Source organism: Ursus maritimus, unplaced genomic scaffold (genome assembly GCF_017311325.1).
Source record: "Ursus maritimus isolate PB19 unplaced genomic scaffold, ASM1731132v1 scaffold_27, whole genome shotgun sequence".
Taxonomy (NCBI): Eukaryota; Metazoa; Chordata; class Mammalia; order Carnivora; family Ursidae; genus Ursus; species Ursus maritimus.
The window spans coordinates 681,090-705,642 of record NW_024425230.1 but is presented as its reverse complement, the minus strand read 5'-3'; the positions used below and the strand labels follow the sequence as shown (position 1 = coordinate 705,642).

The following is a 24,553-nucleotide window of genomic DNA, read 5'->3' as shown; positions in this document are numbered from 1 at the left end:
CAGAACCTATCAAATGCCAGGTTCAGTTAACACTGGCCAGGACTCCCTCCTTAATCAAACTTAAGTCCTCTGAGCCCTCTTCTTGATTACGCTTCAACCTTGGCCTGGTGAGCCCAGTTTATCAAGAATCTCTTCACTCAAATGAAGAGCAGGTAAATGGCGGGGGAGGGGAAGGGGGGTTAAAGAGAGGGGGAAATGAGCCACAAGAGACTATGGACTCTGGGAAACAAGCTGAGGGTTTCAAAGGGGATAGGAGTGGGGGATTGGCATAGGCCAGTGATGGGTATTAAGGAGGGCATGTATTGCATAGAACACTGGCTGTTTCATGCAAACAATGAATCATGGAACACTACATCAAACGTATTGCATGGTGCACTGGGTGTTATACGCAACTAATGAATCATCAAACTTTACATCAAAAATAAATAAATAAATAAATTTTAAAAAAAGATGTGGTCCATATATACAACGGAATATTACTCAGCCATCAAAAAGAACGATTTCTCAACATTTGCTGCAACATGGACGGAACTGGAGGAGATAATGCTAAGCAAAATAAGTCGAGCAGAGAAAGACAATTATCATATGGTTTCACTCATTTATGGAACATAAGAAGTCGGAAGATTGGTAGGGGAAGAAAGGGAAAAAGAAAGGGGGGTAAACAGAAGGGGGAATGAACCATGAGAGACTATGGACTCTGGGAAACAAACTGAGGGCTTCAGAGGGGTGGGGGTGGGGGATTGGGATAGGCTGGTAATGGGTATTAAGGAGGGCACGTGTTGCATGGTGCACAGGGTGCTATACGCAAGTAATGAATCATGGAACATTACATCAAAAACTAGGGATGCACTGTATGGTGACTAACATATCATAATAAAAAAATTCACACAATTCCAATAAAAAAATAAATATAAAGAAATAAAGAAGAATCCCTTCACTCATTTTTGTTTGTTTGTTTTTGTTTGTTTCTGTTTTTGTTTTTAGAATTCCTTCACCCTTGATGCCCAGCCAAGTTCCCCTTGGTAATTCTCCATCCTCTTCCTCACTCTTCTGCAGATTCCCAGTTTACCCTGTTGTATTTGGAGTTGAGTTCAATCTCTCCCTTATTGCAATAGTCTTGAATAAAGTCTTCCTTATCTGTTTAACTGATACAATTTTTCTTTGACATAACTTTTGCTTAGTTGAATGGAGGTAAGAAAGTGGAGTTCCTTTAGACCCAACTTCTTGACAAAAATGGGAGCAATGTCATTTGATAAAGTGTGAAACTTTAAAAATTGATCAATTCATAAAAATAATCTACCTAGTGCTAATGTATTTTCTCCAGCACTCGGGACCAAATGGATGAATGATTGCCCTTAATTTATAAAGTGGTGCTGGCTAATAGAATTCTCTGCAGTGACAGAAATGTTTTTATCTGTTCTGTCTGATATGGTAGCCACTAATCACATGTGGTTATTAAGCACTTGAAATGTGGCGAGTGTGAATGAGGAAGTGAAACTTTAATGTTATTTACTTCACCAATATAAATTTAATTTAAAGAGCCACAGGTGACTGACTAGTGGCTATCATAGTGGACATCATAATTATGAGATTACTACCTAAGGAGTTTAGGATGTAAGAGAGGAAGAACGGGAGGGGACAAAATCCTTTAATATGTATGGTGTTTTCTTTATGTACTTTGAAAGCCCAGGGCCAGTATGAAGGGTGTGATAGGAAATGGACCGTATGTCAAGAAACAAAGAAAAAAGATTGGAAGGAAGGGAGGGAGAAAAAGGGAGGGAGGGAAGGGAGGAAGGTCAGTGAGCAAGCCTAATTACCCTGCTTATATATAACCTGGCTTGCTGACCATTATTCACCTGTCTAATGACCTAGGAGCCTTGAACAGGTCTTTCCCATAATAAGCACAGAGAACAATTCAGGGACAATGAAACTCAGGTGCTTGCAATCACAGCCACTTCCTGTTTCACAAAGCTTCTAAAATAAACCCTGCAATTACTGAGGTGACAAAGCCCGACTATTACAAAGAAAACATCATAGGGGAAAAGGTAGCTCTGTTACTCTCCAGTTAAAGGATAGTGAGGCTTTCTCCAAAAGCACTTTCCACCAAAACACACACCCCTAAGGTCTGGCCAGAGGTCAAGAAGGAAGAACAGTGGGGCTCTTCACTCATGAGGACAACAACGAGAACACCACTTTCAAAACCAGGCCTTTCAAAACCAGGCCTGAATCACTTCTTGCCCCAGACGTGTACATAACACCCCTTTGCTGAGAATCAGCTTCAGAGGTCCGAATGCTGGTGCAGAGGCTGACTCTGTCCCCTGACTCTGTCCCCACTTTTTGTAGACACCAGCAGCAGGAGGCTCTCTGGGGGCATCTGAGGGGTACCTCTGACCTCCGATCTCTCCTTTCACAAACCCCCACAGCAAGTTCTCAGACTAGGGACCTGGGAGAGGGTCTGTGAGCTTCCAGAAAAGTGCAGAAAAATCTACTGAGAAAAATGTACATTTTCTAAGGAGCCCATGGGAAGCTTAAATCAGCCTTAATACGGTTAATGGTTGACAGAGAGTCTCTCTTTGGCCAAACTTTAGTTATGCTCCTTTGAGCTCTCTAAGACTAAGCTCTGACTTTAGGGCTTCTGTGTTCATCTCTGCATAGTCCAGTTTTAGCAAGAATCCTGCTAGGTTAATTTAGTCAGAATCTTCATTCTCCAAATCTAATCACACTCAATATCTGATCAGGTTCCTCATCCCCCTCCAATCCCAGGTGATGTCTGGTCACTCTGGCCTCCTTCAACAAGGATTCTGTGAGGTCAGTTTGGCCAGAATCTTCTCTTATCCATGATGTTTCCTCTTAGTAGTTTTTCATCCACTGCCCCCCACCCTGCTCCTTGGCTTTCAAGTCCCACTTTTGAAGCTCAATCTCTCTGCCCCACTGTAAGACCTCACTGCTGTGGTCTCCACAACTATCACCAAGTTCCTGAATAAGGTGTGACTTGCCATCTTTAACAAGTGTCACTGAATACTTTTTTTCTTTAACACATCCACAGACATATAAGAACCACTCTGCAGCATCCTACCCTCTCACACAGCTCTCTCCATCTCTTCAACTTCTCTTTCTCTCTTCATCCAAATGCACATGTGGCTCAGAGAATAGAAGAGAGACCTCCTGGTTATCCTTGTTGCTGAGAAAAAACATTTGTCTACCAGCCACTAGGATGGGCCTGAGTTCCTTCAAGTCCCAGGAAAGGGCTTGTGACTTGGGCTGCTCTAGAAGGAAGACTGCACAATGCTGTGGAATAAAAGTGACACAGTACAGTTCTCAGTGGAATGAATAGACTTATTTGTCATTATCTGATTTTTATCCTGTTATTATCCTTACTTGTTATGCTTACTTAGGATTTCTGCTGACTGATAAGGTTCATACAGGAGTTGCCACAATACAGTAATCACCCAGTAACCTGCAAATATTTCCTCCTCCCTGTCTGGTTCTCACTGAAGACTTTCTGGATAGGACCCCTCCAAGCTCTTGGCTCAGCCTGGACAGTAGGTTATGATCATTTACAGTGAGGTCACAAGAAGGGAAGGCAGGATCCATCTCCTAGGGTCATCATGAAGCCAGGCCTCCACACGGACACTTGCTTTGAGAAGGCCCCAGAGGAAGCTGAGGAAAGCAGGAGGATGTTTTAGTGTTTTTAACCCATGGAGATGAGCTAGAAGTAAGGCATAAGAATGGGAAACAAAGCTCATTAAAATCATGTTGCTGGTACCCTGTGTGTGGACAGTGGCTCAGCTGAGTGAGAAGATGTCCTGGGAAGACACAGGGGTTCTCCCCAAAACAACCAGAGGAAATAAGAATATGCCAAAGACTGCAAGGAAAACTACAAAATTTTCCAAAATTTCAGTTCACCCAAGCTTATTAGTCGAAGATATTAAAGAAAAAAAAATCTGTGAAAGATTTAATTCCTTTTCAAAAGGCAATAATCAGAAAAAAAGGTAATAATCAGAAATACTTGAGCAGGACACAGCTGCCTCCTTTTCTCCCTTCTCCTCCATTTGTTTCCTCTTCCTCCCCACTCTTTTCTCCTCCTAGCCCTCCTTTCCTCCCCAGGTTGCTTTCCAAGATGCTTCCTCTTCCAGGACTGGGAGCTTTAGGGACTTTCATGCTTGACTATCCTCATCCAAATGTCTATTCAAGAGAGGCTCTGGGCTCTGGACTTTCAGTTTCAGCTGGGATACGTAGAGAGCTAGAAACACACCACTCCTACTCTCACAACCGGAAAAGGCTGGACAGATGTTACGTTAATGACTTATTCTGTCAAGAATGAAGTTTCAACAGACGAATGGATAAAGAAGATGTGGTCCACATATACAGTGCAATATTACTCAGCTAGCAGAAAGAATGATTACCCAACATTTGCATCAACATGGATGGGACTGGAGGGGATTATGCTAAGTGAAATAAGTCAAGCAGAGAAAGACAATTATCATATGGTTTCACTCATTTGTGGAACATAAGGAATAACAGTGAGATTGTTAGGAGAAGGAAGGGAAAAATGAGGGGAGGAGTAGACAGAGGGGGAAATGAACCACGAGAGACCATGGATTCCAGGAAACAAACTAAGGGTTTTAGAGGGGAAGGGGGTGGGAGGGGGAATGAGTTAGCCCAGTGATGGGTATTAAGGAGGGCACGTATTGCATGGAGCACTGGGTGTTATACGCAAACAATGAATCATGGAACACTACATCAAAAACTAATGATGTACTGTTTGGTGACTAACACATCATAATAAAAAAATTCTATTTCCTTTATAGAAAAAAAAAGAATGAGGTTACATCATAAACATCTAACTTGAAATCTAGAGTGAGACAGGTGACTGCGAGGAGGAATAGGGCCAAGTGTTTGCTTCCCTGAGACAGGTGCTACCACCACACACAGAAGCAGGCAAGATTAAATCAGAAAATTTTTAAACTGCTCAAGGTCAAGTGTGGGCTAGCGTGATAGTAGGGAGACGCTGGGAGCCTCAGAACTGGGGTGTTCTTATCTTCTAATAGGCTTTTGTTCCAGGAACCCTAACAGGTACTCACAAAGAAGATGGAGAAATTGAGGAGACTCATGAAAAAAACCTCAGTTTGCTAGGGAAACGTATCAAATCTGGTAGTCTAAGGGCACAGTGGAGCCCTGGCAGCTGAGAGTGGTGGGTGAGAGGGGAGAGTAACTCCCCCCTGTGGAAGGAGTAGGAATAGTGCACAGCCTGGCAGGCAGCAGGAGAGAAGCCAAGCAATTCCAAGTGTCTGGGTTGCTGGCGGTTACCATGGCAACCACACACTACAACACAGCCGACCTCTCATTAGATTTACACAGACCCCCAACTAAAACCCACAGTGCTATGGAATGAATGCTTATGTCCCCTACAAAATTCACATGTTGAAGCCCAGCCCCCCAGTGTCGTTGTGTCTGGAGATGGAGCCTCTAAGGAAGTAAATGAGTAGTGTGGGGCTCAGATCTGAGAGGATTGTGTCCTTTTAAGAACAGCCACCAGAGAATGCTCTCTGCACATACACACATGCACACTGAGGAAAGGCCCTGTGAGGAATGGCAAGAAAGGCAGCCATCTGTAAGCCAGAAAGAGAACTTTCTTTTTTTTTTTTTCTTTTTATAATGATTTTTTATTATATTATGTTAGTCACCATACAGTACATCCCCGGTTTCCGATGTAAGGCTCGATGATTCATTAGTTGTGTATAACACCCAGTGCACCATGCAATACGTGCCCTCCTTACTACCCATCACCGGTCTATCCCATTTCCCCACCCCCCTCCCCTCTGAAGCCCTCAGTTTGTTTCTCATAGTCCATAGTCTCTCATGTTTCATTCCCCCTTCTGATTACCCCCCTTTCTTTATCCCCTTCTTCTCCTACCGATCATCCTAGTTCTTATGTTCCATAGATGAGAGAAATCATATGATAGTTGTCAGAAAGAGAACTTTCAATCAAACTGGCCAGCACCTTGACTTCGGATGTCCAGCCTCCGGCACTGTGAGTAATAAATATCTGTTAACCCCCAGGCTGTGGCATTTTATTACGGCAGTCCGAGCTGACTAACACACTCAATATCTACTATCCTATACAAAACATCTGGCTTTTAGTGGCAAACTGTGAGGCCTACAAAAAGGCAAAAGAAAACACAAAATGAAGAAACCAAGCAATCACTGTGCCCAGATGACACAGCCAAGGAAAAGTAGCAACGAACTTAAAAATAGGTCAGTAGAAACCACCCAGGCTGAAATGCAAAAGGAAGTGGGGATGGGGTACAAAACAGAGTATGCAAGAGCCTAGGGTAGCCAGGGCCTGACTGGAATGTGCCGCTTGGCTGTCATCACCCAGGGGGAACCTCACCACCAACCACCCGTCATAGTCTCACTAGTGCTCCCCTCCCCTTCTGTTCTGGCCTCATCTTTCATCAAATGTCCTGAAGGAACAAAATAGGCATGGGAGGAGCAGTGATCACCTATACGGCGACCTTCAGCAGCAGTGGTAATAGTTCTCTGGTGTCTCTTTGTGAATCTCAGTATAGACTGGATACAGTAGCTTTGCAGGGGTGACACAGCCAACAACTGCCAGAACTTTCCTTGATCTGGATACAGGCTGAATAAAATCTGTAACAATCAGAAACATTTAATGATAGATTGGTGGCAAGAGAACAATAGGATTTAAATAATTTTGACAAAAGTTGAAAATATGGGTATAATAATGGTGTTCACTGATACATCCAACATCCACCAGCTCACTCTAAATAGTTTTTCTTAGATATTAAGAGATAAAATTCTGATTCATTATACTATTCTCCACTACAGTGGGTCTTGATCCTTGATATTTGTTGATTTTAAGTACTAACCACCCAGCTACAAAATTACATCATCAGAGGAAGGTAAACATGGTTTTCCCATACTAGAGAAAAGGGGATACAACTCATGTGACGGTTAAAGTATGTGTTTGTGGAATTCACAGAGCACCTTATTCCTCATCAGAAAGCACACTGAAGTGGTTATAAGATGACAGGTCTCAAATCACCAAAACTTCAAATCTAGGCTCAAGACTAGATACAGAGCTCAGGTCAATCCTCAGGAGATCAGGAAAGACCTGGCCCACCCTGACCTACTCCTTGAAAATCCCAGTGCACCCACCTACCGGGCCCTGCTAAGCAGCCAGAGTTTCAGAACCACACAATTATGTGAACTGGTAGCTAAAAAAGTAAAAGCATGAAGTTTTCAGAGTTCAGTGTATTTGTTTCTTGTTTCATGCATAATTTCCTTTCTCTGGGCCACTGCATCCCTCCCTTGCAGGCTTTTAAAGGGTTGCGGGTGTTCAGTCCAACTCAGCCAGTACTGACTTCATGAACCAGCCTTGCTGCTCAAAATGCAATACTGCTCTCTATATGTCACACTGAGAAGAGGAGCCGCTTCTCATGCATAATCCTGCACGCACACACACAGAGCCCCAATACTCATGCCCACATATGCAGATAATGGAAATCAAGTATTCACAGCCACATGTGGTCATGTGCAGTTTCCAGTCATGCAGGATTCATCATGGCCATAACCACAGGCTGCCTGCATAGAAGAGGCACAACCACACATGTCCTGGAGTCCACGTGGCACAGGCATGAAAACACCACTCACACACCCCATCCTTGCTCACAATCTCACATGCCGTCACAGCAGCATGCACCAGCCACCCAACGGAATCTCCCAACAATGGTGCAAACTATCTTATGCCAATGCTGAAAATTGGTACACACCCAGAAATAAGACCCCAACCTCAAAATGATCACAGACCACAAATGACCCACATGTCCCACGCAGGCATGCAGACATACAAACACACAGCAGGCACAGAGGACCTCACATCCACATGTGCACACACAGACACACACAGCCAGGCATGTACACACACATTTGTACACACACAGATATGCACACCTGAGCACAAAGAATCTCACACGCATTCATTTGGCAAAATACTGAGCATCTGCAACGTGATTCCAGCTAGGCTACATCAGGATACACACTACACAAATGCTGGCAGCAAGACACTTTCTTGGGGCGACCCATGATGCTGGACATGTCCAAGACAAATAAAGAATTTTATTTCATGTAGTTGAAAACAGAATTGGTAAGCTTTCAGGTGGAAAGTTAGACCTGAGGATGAAGCTAACTGCCTTCTACAGAGCAAAGCCAAGTCTCCAGGGCTTCTGCAGTATCAGAGGAGCATTGCTAAGGATAGGCCTCCCTCACCAACCTCAGCCCACAAGCCCACATGCCCTCAGCATCTCCTCCAAAGAAAGGTGTGAACCTCATACCTTAGGTGCCTTGCCACCCAGCCCAAGGCACCCGGGGGCTCTGCTGACCCAACAGCAGAGCTCTGTGGTACTCACAGAGCATACCACCACAAAGACAAACAGGCTTGCAACTTTCAGCCACCGTATACAGCGCCTGCAAGAGAAAAATGTAGGCAGCAAGTCACACCAAAGCGGTCCTATTTGCATGTGCCCAGACTACTAAACCTCAGACACCTTTCTGAAGCTTTCGGTAATATCAATCTCAAAGCACATGTTAGGAATTCTTTCCATAATATGGTAAGAAGGAAGACACTGCTGACCTATAAATGTATGGCCTCATGAAAAGTAGCTTGGTGAAGGTTACAGAGGAGAACAAAGTTAACCTCAAGTGTTTGCACATGTTTCTCACTGGAGATGCTAAAATTCAAATTTGGAGGCTCTTCACTCACATTTTAAAGGCTGAATTTCCTGAAAACAGGCCTTTACTAGGCTCTCAGATTCATATTTATCCATTATATTCCCCTAAGTTTTCTCGAAAGTTGGAATATGGATATATAAAAACACTGACTGAGATATAATCAAACAATTCAAAAAAGAAATTGCAATGTTGTCACTGGTTGTACAAGCAGAGTCTTTTAAGAATTACTTCAGAAATAATTTAACAATCGGGCCATGCTCTTGGCCTACTCTGAGGTCTTCTGATGGTGTCCCGACCCAGTCACCATTATACCTTTCTTAACTGTGGGTCTCAGGGCCCAGGTAAATCTGAGTCTGGCTAACCTGTGTCAGTCTTTCCAGTCCCATCTCTGCTCATATCGCTTCCCCAGGTGCACTGGATCCCACCTTCTAATGACATTATCACTGCCCAGCCCTGGGGAGCTATCCCACTGGCTGCCCCTGAAGAGCAGGTTCTCTGGTGTCTGTACTCTGTCCCTGTCTGTGGAAGGGTGCTGGTCCATAGCCTGTGCTTGATATATTGTAGAATGCAGAAGGTCTATGTCAGGACATCTTTTTCAATACGTTTCTGATCTTTTCAAAATGGTGAAGTCTTCACTTTGCATTCTCTTAGATTTAATGAATTTGATGAATAATCATTTCACACTTCCAAATTATGATTCAACAGCCCCCATTTAAATGGGAATCAAAGCTGAAGGTATCAGAATCCCAGATTTCTAGGTACACTACAAAACTATAGTAATCAAAACAAGTATGGTACTGGCACAAAAACAGACACATAGATTAATGGAACAGAATAGAGACTCCAGAAATAAACCCATACTTATATGGCCAATTAATCTACAACAAAGGAGGCAAGAATACACAATAACGAATAAACCATCTCTTCAATAACCGGAGCTGGGAAAACTGGACAGCTACATACAGAAGAATGAACCTGGACTACTTTTCTAGCACAATACATAAAAATAAGGTCAAAATGGATTAAAGAACTAAATGTGAGACCTGAAACCTTGAAACTCCTAGAAGAGAATGTAGACAGTAATTTCTTTGGCATTGGCCATAGTAACATTTTTCTAGATATGTTTCCTTAAGGCAAGTGAAACAGAAGCAAAAATAAACTACTGGGACTGCATGAAACTAAAAATCTTCTGCACAGTGAAGGAAACAATCAACAAAACAAAAGGCAACATACTGAAAAGGAAAAGACATTTGCAGATGATACATCTGTTAAACAGTTCATATCCAAAATATAGGAAGAACTTACATAACTCGACACACACACAAATCCAATTAAAAAATGGACAGAGGACATACAGATGGCCAACAGACACATGAAAAGATGCTCAACATCACTCATCATCAGGGAAACACAAATCAAAACCACAATGAGATATCACCTCTCAGAGTGGCTAAAATCAAAAAGACAAGAAATAAGAAGTGTTGGTAAGGATGTGGAGAAAAGGGAACCCTCGTGCACCAATGGTAGAAATGTAAATTGGTGCAGCCATTGTGGAAAACAATATGCAGATGCCCCAAAAAAATTAAAAATAGAAATACCATATAATTCAATAATTCCACTACTGGGTATTTACCAAAAGAAAACAAAAGCATTAATTCAAAATGATACATGCACCCTTATGTTTATTGTAGCATTATTTACAGTAGCCAAGATATGGAAGCAGGCCAGGTGCCCATCAACAGATGAATGGATAAGGGGCGCCTGGGTGGCTCAGTCGTTAAGTGTCTGCCTTTGGCTCAGGTCAGGATCAAGCCCCACATTGGGCTCCCTGCTCCACTGGGAGCCTGCTTCTTCCTCTCCCACTCCCCCTGCTTGTGTTCCCTCTCTCGCTGGCTGTCGTTCTCTCTGTCAAATAAATAAATAAAATATTTAAAAACAAAAAACAGATGGATAGATGAAGAATATGCAGTGTGTGTGTGTGTGTGTGTGTGTTTATATTTACATATAATGGAATATTACTCAGCCACAAAAAAGGACAAGATCTTGCCATCTGTAACAGCACAGATGGACCTAAAAGGTATTATGCTGAGTGAAATAAGTCAAACACAGAAAGACAAATATCATATGATTTCATTCATATATGAAATCTAAAAAACAAAACAAATGAATAAACAAAAAGCAGACTAAGACCTATAAATACAGAGAATAAACTAATGGTTACCAGAGGGGAGGGAAGTAGAGGATGGGCAAAATGGGTGAAGGGGAGTGGAAGGTACAGTCTTCTAGTTATAGAATGTACAAAACATAGGAATCAAGGGTACAGCACAGGGAATATAGTCAGTGGTATCTTAAGAGCATTGCATGGTGACAAACAGTAGCTACTCTTGAAAATAGCATAACATACACATTTGTTGAAACACTGTGTTGTATATCTGAAATCAATGTAACATTGTGTGTCAACTATACCCAAATTAAAAAATAATAATAAATAAAAGGGAATCAAAATGATACTTCTTTTTTAAAGCATGAAGCATTAATTTAACTATTTCAAATACAAAATCTTTTTCTACATAACTGACATATATAGCAGAGCTGACAACCCAAAATATGTTTTACAAGTTTCCTCAATGATCATATATGGTACGTTTTAGACCTGTTAAAAAGAATGGCACTAAGTCTTTTAGTTCAGTGGCAAGCTCAGTGCAACTATTCCATGAATCTTAGAAGATTAAGCAACTACAGAATGTAAAGTCTCAAATGTACTTGATTTAATTTTTCTATGGTGTGGGACAGTTGAAGAACCTGGCATCCTCTTGAGCTGTGAACCAACCAGTTGAAGAAAGGTGTTAACAGTGTCAGGGCTTACCGTCCTGCTGGTCCTTGGGACCAGATCCCTAGTCACACACTTTCACACAATTCACTTAATTGCATAGCAGATTCTGTGGCCAAATATTTGTTACATTTATGTAGGAAGCTGAGACAAATAATTTAAAAAGTAACACATGGCTGGGAAGCATGTTGGGAAATATAATCTCCATAGTCAAACACAGGTGGAGGATATGGGGGTCACATCCCTGCCTACACCTCTCAGCTTACAAACTGCATGACCCCAGGCAAAATCCTTATCCTCCCTGAAGTCCCTTCCTTCATCTACCTCTCAAGATTTCTAGAAGGGTCAGTAGAACAATGAGAGTGGGCCTCTCTGCATACAAACAGGTGCACTTTGGGCATTCAGATAGGTTCATTTCTAATCAGGCCTTCAAACAGCTTCAGAAAAGACAGGTCCCCTAATGTAGACAAATAATAACACTATTATCTCATAACTACATAGTGTTTTCTCACCTATCCAGGAGCTTTCCCACAGACCATCTTAGTAGAAGCCCATGTAAGGCTGTGCAGTGAGGGAGACACAAGGTGACAAGGAGACAGTTGAATAGATGTGTCTGCTTCTGGTCCCTCAGCTACCTCAGAGCATATCTGGAATGAGGACCTGGTGGTCCTGGTCCCCAAGCCTTATTCTGTCCTTAGAAATGCCACTTTCAAACATGTTGCTCTCAACAAAACCGTTCCTTTAAGCAAATGTACCTATGGAAGCCCAGCAGACAAAGCAGGGAGAGCAAAATTGCTCCAGCTCTGGCTGGCCAGCTGTCATATTGGTCCAACATAATGCCCTCAGCTTTCCCACACACATGAACGCCTATTCCCTCCTCTGCATGTGCAAGCATAGCTTTCCACCACCACTACCACCACCACCCTTCCTCACACATTCACAGCCTCAGGGCCCCAGCTCACACCAGGCTGGACAACACAGTTTCCTGAAGGATGAGCCCTGGCTCTAGAGCCAACCTTTCTAATAACATGCTTCATCACCACCAACAAGGGATAATATCAGTATCAATATCAATAATAATATCATTTTAAAACACCACAGGCGGGACACCTGGGTGGCTCAGGTTATGCGTGTGCCTTTGGCTCAGGTCATGATTCCGGAGTTTCTGGGATCAAGTCCTGCATCAGGCTCCCTGCTTAGCAGAGAGTCTGCTTCTCCCTCTACCTGCCACTCCCCCTGCTCCTTCTGTCTGTCTGTCTGTCTCTCTCTCTGACAAATAAATAAGTAAAATCTATAAATAAATCAATAAATCAATAAATCAATAAATCAATAAAACAATAAAACACAACACCACAGGGACTGCTGAAGTGAACGGATTCCATCTGCAAACTCGGGTCATGCTGTGAAGACACCGCAACACAAACAAGGAGTGTAAGACGTTAGTCATTTGTGTTTGTAGTTGAGCTGCCCTATAGCCTTACAGGCTCCATGCTGACTAGCAGTGCCACCTTACACTACCTTCCAGGGCCTGGAGAAAATGTGGATAATCTTCCAGGAAAAGTACAGCCTGGCCAAATGTGAAAAGTCTTATTCCTCACCTTCACTCTGTTGGTTGGCAAGGATGCAGTGAGGGTGAGAACCACCCCCAGCCCAGGGTCAGGTAAGTGGGATACCCTGTGCCAGCACTAGCACTCCAAGTCTTCCTACCTCAGCTTCAAAAGACGGAACCTGGTATGAGCACTGTCCAGATGCTCCCCCTTCTCTTGGGAGGTAGAGCCAGAGGACCCAGCCAAGTCTTTGCTCAGCAGGGATCCTCCCTCCCACTCAGCCGAGCTGTTTCCCCAAGATTCTTCAGCAGTCATGAACTCTGGATGGCAAATAGGCATGCACCATGACCTGGAAAGCAAGGCTTTGTGGTTATTTTCACATAAATAGTATCATCTCCAAAATAAGATTTCATTTCAGTGGTAAGTACGAAATGTGGAATCAATTCTGGTTTTTAAAAGGACCACTGACATTTTAGTGCTGTCAAACTGGTGGGAATGGGTGTTTCTTGACATCACAGAACATGTAGCTTATGGAAAATCATTTGGGGTCACACATATGATTTGTGGACCTTCAAGAAACATCAGCTTTTTCTGAGTTTGGAACTTTCCAATAAAGCTGTTTCTGGCTCCAACCAACTCCTGTTCATTTCAGTATTTGCTTTCTCTTTGATTGTGATGGAGTTCTCAATGCCTCGTCGTTACACTTGTCCTAAAGCAGAATGAGTGGTGCAGGCCTACAGTTATCTTTCCATAATAGAGCTATATAGGGAAGATGGTCTACCTGGCTTTTCCACCCAGCCTATATATGAGCATGAGCAGGAGTGGAGAACATCAGTGCTGGACTAGATGGGCCCCAAAATGGAACCTTTATCTAGACGGATGATTTAAAAGGAATCACAAACTTTTCTCAAAATTACATGTGCACATATCCATTTACTTTTAGTTGAATCTCTGGGGTTCTGAACAAACCCTCAGTTCAGATGCACTTGACTCTAGTGAGGCTGCACTAAAGCCCAGTATTTTCATGCATTGCTTGGAATATTCATGGGATCACCCTACTGACCTAACGGGCCATGATCTTAGAAATCAATTATGCCTCTCAAGCCCAACTAGCTCAACAGGACATCATGATCCTCCTGAACACCTACAATTGCTTTCAAACTGGTTTATAACAAGAAAAAAAAAGTCTTATTCATAAAGAGAGGCCCAAAGATGCAAATTAGGTTATGTGAAACCAATATGTAACAATATAAATGAGGCTGACAGTGCTGCAAACCAATCAATACCAAAAATAAAGAGTTTTGATATCATGACCCCCTCAACTGGTGAACAAATACAACTGTAACAAAAATTGAAACTAAGGAAACTTCTTTTAATGGTGGCAAGAAGAAAGCTAATGTCAGCATATCTAGAACAATGCTGTGCAATAGATCTTTCTGTGGTGATGGACATGCTCTCTGACCTATCCAGTATGGTAGTCACACTGCTCACTGGCACTTGAAGTGTGTAACTGAAGAACTGAATTTTTCAATTAATTTAATTTTAATTAATGTAACTTTGAATAAGGCTGTGGCGAGTAGCTACAAGGCTGGTCAGTGCAGACACACAGCATGCTCCACTCCTACTACTGTCAGCTGCACGTTCCTGCCTCTACACCTTGAAAAGGAGGAAAACATTTTGTAAGCAAACCTGACCCATGTTCTGCTCCTCTGTAGTGCTTTTTGACATGAGGCACAGCTTGGCATCCCAGGGCATGTTTCTATGCTCCATATGCCCAGGACAAATGCCTATACATTATGCTTTTCCAATGAAACATAAGTTCTAAAATAAACTTTATTTAGGATTAAGGGAATTGACGTTTGAAGTGTTTGTTTTCAAAGTTATTTATTAGGAGAAATGGAGAAAAATTAAGTTATCCTCCTAGTTGCAAGGGCTGCGCTGGACACTGGGATGTGAGATAAAGAAGAGACAGGCTGGCACACAAAACCAGAACATAAGGCATGTTCTAAAGTACGGGCATGAATGTGGAATTTGAGAGCACAGAAGAAGCATTGACTCTTGAGGGAGTTGGGGGGAGACAAATGTTTCACAAAGGAGGTGACATCTGACCCCCTTTGAAGTTGAGTGAGAACTACCCTGGAGAGCCAGAAGGGGAGGAAGTTCATCTAGTCAAAGGGCTCAGTGGGAACTTTTGCAGGAAGACACATCTTGTCATCAGGAATCTCCTGGAGAGAGCAAGATTGTTCCTGGACCAGGAGGTGATTAAGTCCACATTCCTACACCCTATCTAAATGGGGTGAGTCTTTGGCAAGGGAGGCTAGGAATCCACATGGCATACAAGTACCCCAAAGAATTCTGATACACTCTATAAAGTATGAAGTCCCACCCCCAAGGTTGCAGACAGGGCTGGAAAGAGGATGGGCAGCTCCTCAGAGGATGGGAGGGCGGTAAGTGCAGGTAACACAGCAGCCTGCCTGCTGATGCAGGTGTATGGGGTCAGAGGGCAGGAAAGGAAGGGTCCATGACAATGCCACCAAATGTGTAATGTGCAGGGAGTCAGGGGATACTGAGCAGGTGGTTCAGGCTTCCAGAAGTTTGTCTGCAGAAAGAAGAGATGAACTTGGATACCTGGGCCAGGGCCATTAATCCTAAGGGACAGAGTTATCCTCCAGATCAGCTCTGCTCAGAGATTCCAAAACCATCCTGTTTGTTCCCAGTAGGACCTTCAAACTTTCAGGAAGTAGAGGTTCTTCTTAAATCATACGTTTTCAACCTCAATATTAATGACATTTGAGCCAGATAATTCTTTGTTGTGGAGAAGTGTCTTGTGCATTGCACTGCCCCAGCTGTGACAACAAAAAATATCTCTGGACAGTCGGTCCCTTCCTCACCCCCAGTTCAGAAGCCCTGGCCTGGTAAGACGGCCCATCAGAGCTGTGTACATTCAAGAATGTGCACATGTGTTATTTAATCATTGCAGGGATACGCTCAAGGTTATTTGAAAATTCATAAACCACAGACTACAACTACTAGAATCATGAATATACACTACGTTGAATTGACAAAGATCTGGCAGAGACCAAACAACATGTCAGGCAAAAATTCATATCTCGGGAAGAAATTCTCCAACATAAGTGCCAAGAGCAATGTTCAGAGATTTCTTAATTTTACAAGAAGTAGGTGGGGGGAAACTCACCCTTTCTCCTGTGAGGAATTTCTCAGCAAAGGGGTGTTTTCTGTAAAGCAGGGGTCTTTTGACCTGGAGTTGAATAACTGAGGTAAAGAAGGCTGAGACCTGCAAGATACAGTGAAGGAAAAAGGATCACCAACACAAAAAAGGTGGAGGTGTTCGCTGGTAATTGGGGCTATATTCAAGAACATGCTTGAGAATCAGTGATAAATTTTACGTAAGTTATATCTGAATTGTAAAAAGCTAGAGTTTTAGGAGAGACAATTAGAAACAACTCTCCTCCCCAGCACAAACCAGGTTGGCAATGCAAAACAGATATTCACATAGGAGACCAAGTGCTGTAGGATTGATACTTTTAGACTTTGCCATTCCATGCAGAACTTTTCATAGAGAAAACCATTCACAGTTTGATGGGCCTTTCTATACTCAGAAAATTCTACTTCCCAATTCTCCTTCCTAAGATCAAAGTATTTAAATATCACACATTTAAAATATCCTAGTGGCTTCCCATTGAAGATCAGTAAGTAGAAGTCTGGGCCCATGGGGTCAAAATGAAATGACAGGAAGAGGCAAGATGGTGGAGGAGTAGGGGACCGCATTTCAACCGGTCTCCTGAATTTAGTTTGATATCTACCAAACCAGTCTGAACACCTACAAAATCATCCTGAGATGTAAGAATATATATCTGGGTCTCTATAAGCAGAAAAACACCACCTGTCTCGAGGTAGGAAGGATGGAGTCATGAATCTTTGGGGAGATATCAGAAGATAAACAGAAGGGGTTGAGAGCATCCATATGCTGGCTCCTGGAAAGTGATATAACACCAGAGCACAAAAGAATCCTTTGCCAGGGACCATGCAAAAACTCGAAGAGCAGCTGGGAAAGGGCTTTAGAGCAGTGCTCAGACAGATCCAGGAGCTGCGTGCACTCTCAGGAGGCCCTCTGAGCCCATGGCCACTCCAGGATTTAGAAGCACAAAGGGGAGGGACATGCCTTGGTCCCTGGGTCGACCTCTGAGAGAGTCGCCATGGGCGCACACCAGGGGAGGCGGTGTGCAACGACACATACAGAAATGGAGACTGTGTGTTCTGGAGGGTTTAGTGAAGAGAAGAGACTGTGATTTCTCTGCTCTGGGATGCAGGTTTGGGTGTGGCCATTTTTGCTCTGACCCTTGGAAGAGGCCTGTAAAGCCACCAGAGGACAAAACTCAAAAAACCAGGTTCCATTGAGCCCAGCCCCGAGGGGGTGGGGCAGGGCAACTCTACCCAAGCAGGGTTGCCTGAGAAACTGTGCAGCAGGCCCCTCCCCCAGAAGACAGGCTGAAACAACAAGAGGACAACAACCCTATGGTCCCCATAAAACTATATAATCCCAACACTAGGGGAAAATAGTATATTGAGCTCTATCATTGCCTCACAGCTTATTTTTCAGATAAAACTTTCTTTTTGTTCTTTCTCTTATGCTTCTTCTCTTTCTTCTTCTTACTTTTTTCTCCTTTCAACTAGATAGTTAATATATCAACCAATATTTCATAGTAGCTTTTTAAGTTGTACTTCTTCACACCTATATTTTTTTAGAGATACATGCTTCAATATAGTCTTTCTTTCCCTACTCAATATTACCTTTATATATACATAAGTTTAACTTTCTCTGTAATTTTGGGAAGTAGTGTCCTCTAACAAACAGAACAAAATATGCCCAGGAACAATTGAAACACCCTACTTTGTCCACACGGAGAGATTATAGTCCCCCCTCCCACTCCCCCCACCTTTTTTTAATTTTTAATTTTTAATTTTTTTTATTTTATAAATTTTAGTCTTGTGCTTCATTTTGGCTTTGTCTTTTCGGCGGTGGCTTCTAACCACTCTGATTTTCCTAGGGTGCATCTTGTTAAGGTCGTGGTTGATACTTTGGATTCTGTACATTCCCTAACCATCCCTCAACAGAATGACTAGGAGGAGGAACTCCCAATAAAGAAAGGAACCAGAGACAATGGCCTCTGCTACAGAAGTAATGGATATGGATATAAGCAAGATGTCAGAGATAGACTTTGGGTTAACAATTATGAAGTCAATAGCTAGGCTTAAGAAAACCATTAGCAACAATATAGAATCTCTAAGGGCAGAAATGAGATCTAACCAGGCTGAACCTAAAAATGCTATGAATGAGATGCCGTCTAACAGGATACTCTAACAGCCAGAGTAAATTAGGCAGCAGAATGAAGTAGTGATTCAGAAAGGCTGATAGAAAGGAAGGAACTGAAGAGGATGGGGATAAACAACCAGAAGCCCATGAGATCAGACTCAGAGAGATCAGTGACATCATGAAACTTTTCCAATGTCAGAATTATTGGGATCCCTGAGGGGGTGGGGCTGGGGGGGCTAGAAGGTATATTTCAGCAAATTATAGCTGACAACTTCCCTAATGAGAGGAAGAAAACAAGCATTCATGTCCAAGAGGCAGAGAGGAACCCTCCCGAGATCAATTAAAATAGACCAACACTCCAGCATATAAATAGTAAAACTTGCAATTCTTAGAGCCAGGGAAGCTATCCTGAGAGCAGCTAGGGGGAAGAGATTTCTTACATACAGAGGGAAGAATATCAGAATAACATCAGACCTGTCCACAGAGACCTGGCAAGCCAGAAAAGGCTGACAAGACATATTCAAGGTACTAAATGAGAAGAACATGCAGCCAAGAATACTTTAGCCAGGAAGCCTGTCATTCAGAATGGATGGAGAGACAAAGAGCTTCCAGGACAGGCAGAACCTGAAAGAATATGTGACCACCAAGCCAGCCCTGCAAGAAATGTTAAGGCGGATTTCGTAAGGGAAGAGAGACCCCAAGAGTCACATAGACCAGAAAGAAACAGAGAAAATCTATAGAAACAGGGACATTACAGGCAATATAATGGAACTACATTCATATCTTTCAATAGTTACTCTGAATGTAAATGGGCTGAATGCTCCCATGAAAAAACACAAGGTTTCAGATTGGATAAAAAAGCAGGACCCATCCATATGCTGTTGACAAGACACCCATTTTGGACCTAAAGACTCATCCAGATTGAAAGTGAGGGGATGGAGAACCATGTACCATGCTAATGTACCTCAAAAGAAAGCTGGGATCGCAATCCTCATATCAGACAAATTAGATTTTAAACCAAAGATGGTAGAAAGAAATGTAGGGGGATACTATATCATACTTAAAGGGTCTCTCCAACAAGAAAATCTAACAGTTGTAAATATCTATGCCCCCAACATAGGAATAGCCAACTACATAAGACAACTGTGAACCAAAATAAAGAATCATATTGATAATAATCCATTAATAGTAGGAGACCTCAACACTCCACTCTCAGCAATGGACAGATCATCTAAGCAGAAGATCAACAAGGAAACAAGAGCTTTGAATGACACATTGGACCAGATGGCCTTCGTAGATATATACAGAACATGCGATCCTAAAACAGCAGAATACTCATTCTTCTCAAGTGCACATGGAAATTTCTCCAGATTAGACCACATACTGGGTCACAAATTGGTCTCAACTGATACCAAAAGATTGAGATTATTCCTTGCATGTTATCAAACTACAATGCCTTGAAACTGGAACTCAAACACAAGAAGAAATTTGGAAGGAATTCAAACACTTGGAAGAAAGAACATCCTGCTAAAGAATGATTGCGTCAACCAGTAAATTAAAGAAGAACTTAAACAATTCATGGAAAATAATGAGAATCAAAACACTTCAGTCCAAAACCTATGGGATACTGCAAAGGTGCTCCTAAGAGGGAAATACATAGCCATCCAAGCCTCTCTCAGAAAATTAGAAAAATCCCAAATGCACAAGGTAACCTTACACCTAAAGGAGCTGGAGAAAGAACAGCAAATAGAACCAAAACCAAGCAGGAGAAGAGAAATAATAATTAGAGCAGAGAGCAATGAAATAGAAACCAGAAAAACAGTAGAACAGATCAACGAAACTAGAAGCTGGTTCTTTGAAAGAATTAATAAGATCGATAAACCACTAGCCAGACTTATACAGAAGAAGAGAGAAAGGAACCAAATTAATAAAATCATGAATGAAAGGGGAGAGATCACAACTAACACCAAGGGAATAGAAACAATTATTAGAAACTATTATCAACAACTATATGCCAATAAATTAAGCAACCTGGAAGAAATGGATGCCTTCCTGGAAACCGATACTCTATCTATACTCTAGAAACTACAGAACACCGATGAAAGACATTGAAGAAGACACAAAAAGATGGAAAAGCATTCCATGCTCATGGATCAGAAGAATAAACATTGTTAAAATGTCTATGCTACTCAGAGCAACCTACACTTTTAACTCCATCCTGATCAAAATGTTAATACCATTTTTCAAAGTGCTGGAGGAAACAATCCTAAAATTTGTATGGAACCAGAAAAAACCCCGAATCACCAAGGAAATGTTGAAAAAGAAAAAAAACCTGGGGGCATCACGTTGCCTGATTTCAAGCTATACTACAAAGGTGTGATCACCAAGAAAGCATGGAACTGGCACAAAAACAGACACATAGATCAGTGGAACAGATAGGGACTCCAGAAATGGAGCTTCAACTGTATGGCCACCTAATCTTCGACAAAGCAGGAAAAAATATCCAATGGAAAAAGGAAGTCTCTTCATAAATGGTGCTAGGAAAATTGGAGTGCTACACATAGAATAATGAAACTGGGCCATGTGCTTACACCATACACAAAAACTCAGAATGGATGACAGACCTCAATGTGAGACAGGAATCCATCAAAATCCTAGAGAACATAGGCAGTAACCTCTTTGACCCCAGCCACAGCAACTTCTTTCAAGACACATCTCCAAAGGAAAGAGAAACAAAAGACCTGGAATGAGAGAAAGGGTTGAGGGGGGGATTTTTAAAGCTCTTTCAGAGAAAAACATGCAGCCAAGTATCCTTTATCCAGCAAGGCTGTCATTCAGCATTGATAGAGAGATAAGGACCTTCCAGAATCGCCAGTCACTGACCAATTTTGTAACCACGAAACCAGCCCTACAGGAGATATTAAGGGGGGTTCTATAAAAGTAAAAAGGCCCCAAGAGTGATACAGAACAGAAAGTTACAATCTATAGAAACAAAGACTTTACAGGCAACATGACATCATTGAAATCATATCTCTCAATAATCACTCTCAATATGAATGGCCTAAATGCTCCCATAAATGCCACAGGGTTGCAGACTGGATAAAAAGACATGACCCATCCATTTGCTATCTATAAGAGACTCATTTTGAATCTAAAGATACATCCAGACTGAAAGTAAAGGGATGGAAAACCATTTTTCATGCCAATGGACATCAAAAGAAAGCTGGGGTAGCAATTCTCATATCAGACAGATTGGATTTTAAACTAAAGACTGTAGTTAGAGATACAGGAGGATGCTATATTATTCTCAAAGGATGTATCCAACAAGTGGATATGACAATTATCAATATATATGCCCCAAACAGGGGAGCAGCAGTTACACAAGCCAACTCTTAACCAGAATAAAAAGACATATCGATAATAATACATTAATAGTAGGGGACCTCAAAACTACGCTCTCAGCAATAGACAGATCACCTAAGCAAAAAATCAACAAAGAAACAAGAGCTTTGAAGGACATACTGGACCAGATGGACCTCATAGATATATATAGAACACTACACCCCAGAACAACAATACTCATTCTATTCGAATGCACATGGAACATTCTCCAGAATAGATCATGTTCTGGGTCACAAAACAGGTCTCAACTGATACCAAAAGACTGAAATTATTCCCTGCATATTCTCAGACCACAACGCTCTGAAATTGGAACTCAACCACAAGGAAAAACTTGGAAGAAACTCAAACACTTGGAAACAAAGAACTATCCTTCTCAAGAATGATTCGATAAACCAGGAAATCAAAAATCAATTTAAACAATTTATGGAGACCAACGAGAATGAAAACACATCGGTCCAAAACCTATGGGACACTGCAAAGGCAGTCCTAAGGGGAAAATACATAGCCATCCAAACCTCACTCAAAAGAATAGAAAAATCTAAAATGCAGTTTTTATATTCTCACCTCAAGAAGCTGGAACAGCAACAGAAGAACAGGCCTAAGCCACACATGAGAAAGCAGTTGATCATAATTAGAGCAGAGATCAATGAATTAGAAACCAGGAGCACAGTAGAGCAGATCAATAGAACTAGAAGCTGGTTCTTTGAAAGAATAAATAAAATAGATAAGCCACTGGCAAGACTTATACAAAAGAATACAGAAAGGAGCCAAATTAATAAAATTATGAATGAAAAAGGAGCGGTCACAACCAACACCAATGAAATAGGAAGGATCATTAGAAAATTTTATCAACAGCTTTATACCAATAAATTAAGCAATCTGGAATAGATGGATGCCTTCCTGGAAACCTAAAAATTACCAAGACTGAAACAGGAAGAAATTCATTTTTTAAACAGACCGATTAATTATGAAGAGATTTAAGCAGTGATTAAAATCCTTCCGAAAAACAAAACTCCAGGGCCTGAGGGATTCCCCGGGGAATTCTACCAAACCTTCAAAGAAGTTATAATACCTATTCTCCTGAAGCTGTTTCAAAAAATAGAAATAGAAGGAAAACTACCAAACTCATCCTATGAGGTCAGTATTACCTTAATCCCCAAACCAGGCAAAGACCCTAGCAAAAAGGATAATTACAGACCTATATCCCTGATGAATATGGATGCCAAAATTCTCAACAAGATCCTAGCTAATAGGATCCAACAGTACATTAAAAGGATTATCCATCATGACCAAGTGGGATTCATCCCTGGGATGTAAGGTGGTTCAACATATGCAAATCGATCAGTGTGATAGATTATATCAACAAGAAAAGAGTCAAGAATCATATGATCCTCTCAATAGACACAGAAAAAACATTTGACAAAATACAGCATCCTTTCCTGATTAAAACCCTTCAGAGTGTAGGGATAGAGGGTACATGCCTCAATCTCATAAAAACCATCTACAAAAAGCCTACAGCAAATATCATTCTCAATGGGGAAAAGCTGGAAGCCTTACCCTTAAGATCAGAAACACGACAAGGATGCCCTCTCTTGCCAGTATTGTTCAACATAGTACTAGAAGTCCTTGCAACAGCTATCAGACAACAAAAAGGGATAAAAGCTATCCAAATTGGCAAAGAAGTCAAACTGTCTCTCTTTGCAGATGACATGACACTCTATATGGAAAACCCAAAAGAATCCACCCCCAAACTACTAGAACTTATAGAGCAATTCAGTAATGTAGCAGGATACAAAATCAATGCTCAGAAATCAGTTGAATTTCTATACACGAACAATGAGACTGAAGAAAGAGAAATTTGGGAATCCATTCCATTTACAATAGCACCAAAAACAATACGCTATCTAGGAATTAACTTAACCAGAGACGTAAAGGACCTATATTCTAGAAACTACAAATCACTCTTGAAAGACATTGAAGAAGACACAAAAAGATGGAAAAATATTCCATGTTCATGGATCAGAAGAATTAACATAGTTAAAATGTCCATGCTACCCAGAGCAATCTACACTTTCAATGCCATCCCGATCAAAATACCAATGACATTTTTCAAAGAACTGGAACAAACAGCCCTTAAATTGTGTGGAAACAGAAAAGGCCCCGAATCGCCAAGGAACTGTTGAAAAGGAAAAACAAAGCTGGGGGCATCACAATGCCGGATTTCGAGCTGTACTACAAAGCTGTGATCACAAAGACAGCATGGTACTGGCACAAAAACAGACACATAGACCAATGGAACAGAATAGAGAGCCCAGAAATGGACCCTCGGCTCTTTGGGCAACTAATATTTGATAAAGCAGGAAAAAACATCCGGTGGGAAAAAGACAGTCTCTTCAATAAATGGTGCTGGGAAAATTGGACAGCTACATGCAAAAGAGTGAAACTTGACCACTATCTCACACCATACACAAAAATAAACTCCAAATGGATGAAAGACCTCGATGTGAGACAGGAATCTATCAAAATCATAGAGGAGAACATAGGCTGCAACCTCTTTGACGTCGGCCACAGCAACTTCTTTCATGACACATCTCCAAAGGCAAGAGAAACAAAAGATAAAATGAATTTATGGGACTTCATCAAGATTAAAAGTTTCTGCACAGCCAAGGGAACAGTCAGAAAAAC

General features: G+C 41.7%; 1 protein-coding gene across 1 annotated transcript in view; it reads right to left on the bottom strand.

Moving 5' to 3' along the window:
* OCA2 (OCA2 melanosomal transmembrane protein) overlaps positions 1 to 24,553 on the bottom strand; it is a 456,357-nt gene that overhangs the window by 336,807 nt on the left and 94,997 nt on the right. Inside the window, exons 3-6 of the mRNA XM_008706322.1 lie at positions 16,328 to 16,426; positions 13,292 to 13,480; positions 8,433 to 8,490; positions 6,582 to 6,654 (exon numbers count right to left, since the gene is read on the bottom strand). Of these exons, the coding sequence (XP_008704544.1) occupies positions 6,582 to 6,654; positions 8,433 to 8,490; positions 13,292 to 13,480; positions 16,328 to 16,426 (419 nt within the window). The remainder of the gene's footprint in view (positions 1 to 6,581; positions 6,655 to 8,432; positions 8,491 to 13,291; positions 13,481 to 16,327; positions 16,427 to 24,553) is intronic.